This window comes from Macrobrachium rosenbergii, chromosome 48 (assembly GCF_040412425.1).
Source record: "Macrobrachium rosenbergii isolate ZJJX-2024 chromosome 48, ASM4041242v1, whole genome shotgun sequence".
In the NCBI taxonomy this organism is placed as follows: Eukaryota; Metazoa; Arthropoda; class Malacostraca; order Decapoda; family Palaemonidae; genus Macrobrachium; species Macrobrachium rosenbergii.
In genome coordinates, this window is record NC_089788.1 from 35,064,212 (window position 1) to 35,073,267 (window position 9,056).

The 9,056-nt window shown below is 40.3% G+C and overlaps 1 protein-coding gene across 1 annotated transcript in view; it reads right to left on the reverse strand.

The window, feature by feature from the left end:
* Window positions 1-9,056, reverse strand: part of LOC136831338 (periodic tryptophan protein 2 homolog) — a 283,085-nt gene that overhangs the window by 117,005 nt on the left and 157,024 nt on the right. The window contains exon 11 of the mRNA XM_067091632.1: window positions 9,033-9,056. This exon is cut by the window's right edge and continues 152 nt beyond it. Within this exon, the coding sequence (XP_066947733.1) occupies window positions 9,033-9,056 (24 nt within the window). The remainder of the gene's footprint in view (window positions 1-9,032) is intronic.

Below are 9,056 nucleotides of genomic sequence, written 5' to 3' on the forward strand. Positions count from 1 at the left end.
ACATTGCAAATCCCATGTAAGAGGAGGAAAAATAGAATGACTAAGAACTCTGGGTTTCTGTTTCATATGTGCATCCAATAAACACTTCAGTTCCAACTGTGACAGGCAAGGCTGTAACAACAGCTGCACTATTAGACATCATAGTGCTATATGCAATCAAAATCAACCACATAAATCTAAGGTAGGTTGGGTACAAGTGGGAACACTCTCCTGGACAAATACCACACAGGAAATAAGACGACTAGGCAGTCCATCTTACCTACAGCCACAATAACCCTAAAGGGTAAAAGAGGTCACATTGTGCAAAAGAGAGGGTTGTTGGATACCTGTACCGAGAGATCATTTATACAGAAATCTGCTCTTGAGAAACTCCACTATAAAAGCAAGGGATTTAAAATATATCACTGAGAGGTCACTTAACTTCTACACCAGTTAAGGAATATGAAACGGTGAACATAGCTGTAACTCACCAGGGTAGATCAATAAATATGGATTGTATAGTGGCAGATAAGCTACCAGAATATACAAAGAAATTCGACATTAAGAAGAACTTAAGGTTGTTTTGCAGAACGAAAATCAGCTTGGCTGATAAAGATTTTGATCTACCCATTGAGAAGCAATCGCCTATAGAATTGTTAATTGGGGCTGACAATGCATGCAACATTTTACATCCAGGGTTTAGGAAATTTGAAAATTTAGTGTTGCCACCAACCATATTTGGTTATGTGGTAACCTGAACATGTAGTTCCCCTCCCACCATGGAGACTCATGTTTCCATTTTTTAAAACTGGCAGTGGAAACCAACAACATAATTATGGTTGAAGGGGCTACTCATTTAAAGGATCTAAGGGAAGATCTTGAAACTTTATGGAGTTTAAATCATTTAGGTACTGACTGCAGTGAAATAACGGAACAGGAACAGAAAGTACTGGAGAGCTTTGAGAGTACTATAACTTATTCTGAAATTGACAAACAGTATGTTGTGGCACTGCCTAAAAGGGGATTAATTTCCAACTTTCGGTTGACTTTGAATAGAATAAAACAAGTGTGTCAAGTTTCAGGACACTCAGTATCTAGAACACTACCAGAAAATCCTGAAGGATCTCATAGCGTGAGTGGAATATTTTAAAACAGAGGAAGACTGTCATTTCTTGGCACATCATGGTGTTAAAAAGGACAGTGCAACAACCCCAATTGGGATAGTATTTGACTGTTCGGTCAGACGGGAAAAGTGGGTTAAGCTTGAATGATTTTTTGTGGAAGGGACCACATACAACAGCTGACCTAATCAAAGTTCTACTGCAGTTTTGGGGCAAAGATATACCTGCAGAATTTGTGGAAGCAACAACTGGATTAGGATGAACAACTCCTAGACCCATTACAGAAACAAGGGGTTGAGTTATCCGAAGACTTGGAAAAATGTCTTGATATTTCCTTTAATAGGAATACTACCCTAGGAGAGGGGACTCCTTACACATATTCTGCGATGCCAGTGAGTTATCATATGGTTGTGTAGCCTATAGAGTTATGAACAAAAAATTATTTAATGGTAGCAAAGGCAAGAGTAGCACCCAATCAAGAATTAAATGTTCCAAAACTTGAGTTGATGGCATTATTGCTAGCAGCAAGAATGGCCAAATTTATTAAAGAATCCTTTGAGAAGGATGAGTTTGTAGAACTGTTCATTTGGTTGGACAGTAAAGTCACCCTAAGTTAGCTAGTATCGAAAAGTGTTCTCCCTGTATTTGTGAAAAATAGAGTACAGGAAATAAACTCTTTAATTCCAGGGGCAGTCTTGTCCTATGTGCCTACAGATGATAATCCCAGTGATTGGCTGACATGTGGGAAAAGGACAGAAATGATCTTGGATAGTTCTTTCTGGTGGGAACGACCCCCTTGGTTAAAAAATTCCTCTTGGCCAATAGCTAGGTCATGGGTTGGTGGATCACTTGTGCAGCGTAGGGAAGAGAACATTTTGGTCAATACTGTAGGGGACAACCTGAATGGTAACACTCACTTAGTGAATTGGGAGAAATTCAGCAAGGTTAAAAAGGTCTATAGGACCACAGCGTGGATCCTACGATTTTGTAGGAGTTCAACCAATATGAAGAGACATGGTGAACTAACCTTGGAAGAACTCCAAGAGGCAAAGAATAAGCCTATTGCCATCATACAAAGGGAATTTTTCCCAGATGAATACGAGTTTGCTGAAGGGGTAAGAAAACCAAAACTAGCTCTCGTACACCAGTTGAATCTTTACCTGGACAATAGGGTAATAAGGTGTAAGGATAGACTAGAACACGCACAGTTACCTGAAGCTGCTAAGTTTCCTATACTATTGCCGAAGAGTTGCTATGTTACTCGGGTAATTATTAAAGAACATCATGATGCTAATGTTCGTCTGGGTGTAAATGCAACCGTGGCGAGTGTCAGACAGAAGTTCTGGATACCAAGGATAAGGCAACTAACTAAGAGTACATTACACCACTGCATTATCTGTAGGAGAACACTGGGGAGGCCATATAGGCCCAATATAGACAACCTTTTAATACCACAGGTATGGACTACACTGGCGCATTATGGGTTCAGGGAAAAGGACAGAGCCCTCAGAAGGCTTATATCATCCCAATAACCACAGGCATGCATGTGGACCTAGTTGATAACCAGTCCTGTGACTCGTTCCTCATGAGCTTTAGAAAATTCTGCAGCAGAAGTTTCCCAGCACTCACATTGAGTGATAACGCCACCACGTTTGTAGCGGCACTAGCATTTCTTAAGACCATGTCGGAGAGACCCATCGAGTAGGAATGATGTATGGCTCTTGGCCCAGGATACGGGAAGTAGTCATCATTCATGACGAGGGGCCAAGGAGCAAGTGGAAGTTGAGCCAAGTGATCGAGTTACATATGGGGCGAGACAAGGTCCCAAGAGTGGCTAACCTGCGAACAGCCCATAGCCAGCTCATGAGACCTGTAGTTATACCCCTTGGAGTTGTGGCAGGAGATAAGGGAAATTTATCCTGCGACAAAAGACATTCAGTCAAGCACCAGCCCGAGCAGGACTGCTCAAATAGCTGCAGAAGCCAGAAAGGCATTGATAATAACAGGACTATTGTAAATAATGTAGGCATAAGTTTTTCTTGCGGGGGAGTATGTCGAAACTTCGACAAGAGAGATTGTACTTTTCAGCAAGTTGTGGTGCAGTTTTATGTATTCTTTCTAAATTTACGTAAAATGGAAATGTGTATCATATAGAAGAAAGATATGTTTTGTTGTGTTTGTATTTAGTAATGAAAAGCATTATTTTGGGTGTTTCACATATTTAATTGTAAGTGTACGTGTAATAGTGCTTAACTACCGGCATTGGTTGTTTGTCCGGTTGTTAGTCGAACATTTGGTGTTGGTCGGCAACAGTCATGAGGCCAGTCTTGTCACAGCCTTGGTGCAGTGTAGTTCTAACTAGTAGGGACTCAAGAAAAGGGACTGCAGCAATAGTTGTCAGTGCCTCCAAGTCCACTTAAGTATTCCCTTTCATCTTAGTTCATTTAGGGGGATTTCCTTTAAAGATATGCATATCTAAATGTAAGGAGAATTTCTTGAGGTGTTGCTTTGGATGAGGGTTATGAAGTAGAGATTGTGCTCATGCCAATCCGATTCTAATTCAAGCTTGGAATATTAAATGCTCCATTTGAACTAACGGTAAGTTTACATTAGTTTGATTAGTATACACAATGCAATGCAGTGTTTTAAATGCAATTTGGAATAGCCTATGAGTGAAGTAACCTGGGTGTTGTAGTATAAGACTTAGGCTACGATTAGGTTAGTACGTTTCAAACCGTTTAGACTATACGATTACACTTAAGATTTTAAATACTCTATTTGTTCTGAATGAGTCACAATAGTGGAAAAGGTTGATAAGAAACAGTGACCCCATATAGTAATGGGTAAAGCTGAAGACAAAGGTGAGTAGAATAAAAGTGATAATGGCAACAAATCTTCAAACACTTGTTGAACTGACTTGCAAAATGGGTTTAGAAGGCACATAAATACACAATTTCATGACTGAACAGCAACATTTATCCCATGCACAGTGACAGACAGAAAAAGAACCGGCAGAAAAAGCAAGAGAAGCAGCAATAGCAGACACTAAAAGGCAGACAAGAGGCAGGAAAGCAGAAAGCAAGTGAGGGAGCAAGACGAAGTAAAAAGGCAGCTGGAACAAGAACTCCAATTAATAAGACTCAAGGCTCAGCTAAGCCTAAATAGAAACCCAGGAGAGACATGCAACACTAGCACTCATACAACCCCATGCAAAACCCAAGTTGCCCAGGTCTGATGAAAAAATAGACAACACAGATACTTCTATTTAACAATTTGAGAGATTTGCAGTGAGCTAAAGGTAGCCTTGGGACAAGTAGGCTGTCTGTGTAAGGTTATTACTAACAAGTAAGAGTCTTAAATTTTTCTTGTATGCCTTCCAATGAAGCCCAGCAAGGTATGAGATTGACAGATGCCAGATGTCAGTAAAAAAATTCTGAGACTTGGCCAAAATGGGTAAGAATGCACATCAGTTTGTAGATAAGCTTCAGAGATATTTCAACAGGTGGACTGAAATGGCTGAATACAACAAAAAGAGTTTAATGGTTTTGCAGATTTACTCATAGGAAAGTTTGTCAGTACATATTTGACCAAGATGGCATTATTCCTGGAGGAACAATGCTCCCTCCAAAAGACATGGGCAACATGATGAAGCTTGCAGGCTCATGGGCTAGGCTTAGTGGAACACTAGCAGCAAATAAAGTCTAATGGGGTATCCAGAGCCCCAAATACTACAGGACAGCTCAACTAAAGCAAACTGCCTATTAGGACTACGGCTGTGCAAAATAAAAAATGAAGGTGGTGCTTTATTTGTCATAAATCAGGCCATTTAGCCAAGAGCTGTATATGGTAAAGACCAGCAGATGTTCAAGAAAAGACAGCCAGTTCTACGGCAGGAAGAACCGAGGGAGAAGACCGCTATTATGATTTATGAGGATGTCAACATAGCACAGTTGGAAGACTATGTCAAAGAAGGTAGAGCAAAACAGGCAGATGAACTACCTTGAGGTATTAGGAGCATGCAGATCAGCGGAACAGAGGAAGAGGCACCATAATTTACCAGTTAGTCAAGGGTACATTGCCACGGAGACGGTAACTGTACTGAGGCAGTCCCCGGTTTACAAGGGGGGTTCTGTTCCTATGCCGCGTCATAGCCAAAAATCGTACTAAGCCGAAAAATAAAAAATCCTAAGAAAACCTTATTTTTAATGCTTTGAGTGTATTGAAAACGATGTAAACTGCATTTTTATTGAGTTTTTCATCAAAGAATACTCCAAATTTAGATTATTCTGCCATTTTGTAGCCATACTTCAGTGGCGTACCCCTGGAACATGCATCGTAAACTGGGAAATAATCTCTGATGAATATATTTGAAAAGCGTCGTAACCCCAGAACATGTGTCGTAAACCGGGCAATAATTTCTGAATATATCTGAAAAGCATTGTAACCTTGGAACGTCGTAAGCCACACCCATTGTAACCCGGGGACTGCCTGTATAAGGTACAGGGTGTATAGGTGCAATTGTATATAAAAGTATTGTGAATGAAGACCAAATGACAGATATGATATGGGTTTGTGAACTCACTAATGGGATTACTAGTAGACATCCATCAAATAAAAGATTTATGTAAATGCTCCATACTATGAGGGAGAGTTACATGCTACCTGCCTAGATAATCCTTTTAACAATCTTATTCTTGGAAACATTCCAAGCATAAAGGATCCCAAATAAATTATTTACCAAAGCAGAGGCTGAGACAATCAAGAAAGCTGTAGGGACAGACAACCACATGGAAAAGTTGGAGGAAAGTGGAGCAGGAATGGATTTGGAGGTCAGTGCTGAGAAAGTAGCGATTGTGACTAGACCCCAAGTCCTTAAGGAAAGACACAGCATCAAGCTATGGAGGGTAACTTCTAGTGTCCTAGGTGTAGGAGCAGAGCAACTGAAAGAAGACCAGTGGAAGGGTTCTAGCCTAGCCAAGCAGTGGGCAAGAGACAATTCTGATACAAAATACAGGACAAAGGATGACATTTTAATGTTGTTAATGACATATGTCATGTTTTCCAGGCCAAGGCAGCTGAGGAAGTGCAGTACACTCTGGTGCCAGATATACAATGACCAAAAGATGAAGCCAGCTACTCGAAACAAATCCTCACACGTCAAGTAAACGACATGAAGATGAACATATATGACTGGGCCCCATTCCTTCCCAGGAAACCAAGAAGACAAGTGTGAATACTTGGTGCCAAGAGAACACCTCTGAGGCACTACTGAAGCATCCAGCAAGGGAGATGCGACCAAAAAAGGGTTGAGATTAACTGAAGAACCAGAAAAGGATCCCGGACAGGGATAGCTAGGATTACACAGCTTCCTGGAAAGCTTGGCGGACACAGAAACAGATTCTTCACATAAAATATCTACCTCCAAACTTTGATCTTGCCATGTGCATACTTCAGCGACTGAGTGCCAACCGGTACGTGACATACACCAGGTTGGTCAGGGGAAGAAGACAACACTCACAAACTGCTTCCATTCCCAGACATACCCTTTTTCCCTGTACCTCCAACAGTGTGGGGCAGGAGCATAACAGGGAGTGGCTAAGTCATGGCCAACAGGGAGGGAAGGTGATGGCACTTCCTCTGCCACAAGGGGAAACCCAAAAATGGACCATTCAATTAGATCAGTAAAGCTGCTAATGTCTGATGGTGGCCTCCATAAGCTTCTCAAACATAGCTCTAAGACTAGCAACAACGGCTTCTAACTTGCCAAGCCTAATATCCTGAATGATACAGGGAGCTTTGAGAGTAGATGACACTTTTTAAGGGGGAAGGACTGCTGGCTCAACAGGAAGAGCATAAAGAGTTACTAACTGACAGATGGTGAAAACCTGAAAATTTTATCATCACTTCCTGTCCTAGTATGAGATGAATCTCTTTTTGATCTTTTCTTATTCTTATCTGGCTCTCTCCTCCTCTTAAGGCCCAGATACACTGTCAATCATGATTGTACAATCTTCGAGATTGCGCAAACAGTGTTTGAGCCCTACACTACTATGAAGTTTGTGCAATCATTAGTTGACTTCTAAAGCTTGTGGCGTGAAGATGAGCAAAGAGGCAGCATGTATAGGCATTACTCTGGCTTTAGACAATGAGGAGGAAAGTAAAAGTAAGAAAAGAAAGATGTGGATGAAAGAGTTGTTCAAAAAAAGAAGTAAATTCACGCATGAAAATCTTCTACAGGAGTTGCTCCTCTCTGCCCCTGCAGATGACGAAAATTATCTGCGCATGGACAGAGAAACTTTCATGGATTTGCTAGAAATGACTACGCCCCTCATACAAAAAATGGATACCAAGCTAAGGGATTCCATTTCAGCATGTGAAAGGCTTTCTAGTACTTTAAGATTCTTGGCTACTGGACAAACATTTCAGGAACTAATGTTCACCACAGCTATCTCTCCACAAAGCCTTGGTGGTATCATCATGGAAACCTGTAGTGCTATTTGCACTGTATTAAAGGAACATATTAAGGTAGGTTAAATAAGGTGCAGATAACAAAAGTATTTTTTTAACACCATCACCAAATACATAAGAAAATATATTTCCCCTTGGGAACAAAACCAGAAAAAAAAAAAGGGGGCGGATCCTAATGCCAATATGCCATAACGATTTAGTTTTCCAAGCTGTACTGGGGATCGTTCAAAAGGTCTGACATTGTTGTGTAAACACGGACTCAGTCGTATCTGTGATATTTCCGATTATTATATAACCCCGACTTGTGGATGCTCCGCTGTCAGAGGACAGTACAGAGATGGGCGTGGAAGACCTACTTTGAATATTATTTTCATTAATCTTAACGCTGTGTCTATGCAATGTACCTAATTTTGCCTCAAAAAGAATATCATTAATAGCCTTCCTGGTATATATTTGCTGTTCTGCACTTATTTCCCTAAATTCTTGAGCCCAGCTCTTGGCCAAAATATCAATGGGGTCGTTACTTTGCTTGAGATATGAGCATGCAAGTGAGAGTGCTTCATAGCGTTTACTCTGCATATCCAATTTCTGTAATTTCTTGGTCACTGTGGAAAGTGTGGCACTAGGGTCTATTTCTCGCATTTTTCTATTAATTTGACATAGCATTCACTTTTCAAAACTCTGTTCTTATATTCATCGCTTTTAATTTTCCACAAAGCAGGAAAATCTCTATAGAGATGAATAAACTCCCTCCAAAAATCTTGAGAGTCCTGTGCGCTCGGTATGGTACCAAAGAAAAGACTGAGCTGTTGGCGCAATAATCGCTACAGACTATCAGTCCTAATTGTGTAACTACAGTGATTGGGCAAACACTACTCAATCATCTGCGCAAACTGTCAATCACACCTACTCACTAAAGGATATGCCTGCACAACCACTTAGGTTGCACAATCATGATTGACAGTGTATCTGGGCCTTTATACTTTTAAATAATCATTCATGGTCTCATCTGGCCAATCAACACATTAACTGCAGTGCTTATTAAAGATGTAATCTTGTTCCTACATTTAATGTTGTTATCCTCTTTAGAGGACATCCTGATAATGACAAAACCAAGAAAGGCCAAACCTAAATCTAAAGATAATGCATTCTTGCAGACTGACAACAGAGAAAAACCAAAATAGAAAATAACAGATGCTTGAACTAACAATTCACCTGAAAGGGAAGGTCAATACACGGTTCAAGCTAAATGAGCCTATTAATTTTTTAGTTTTCACAAACTATTGTCCTTCTACTCAAGCAAGGAATACAGCTATAATCATTAAGATGTAATATTCATGCAAAAATTTTTACCTGAATAATAAAAGCAATGTCAGAGACAAGGACAATAGAAACAAAAGCTACATGAAGTTTCATTAGGATTTTGCCCTATTTTTACCAGTGAAACACTAAACACAAACTTACCTCTAACAGTCTTCCTGTTTGTAG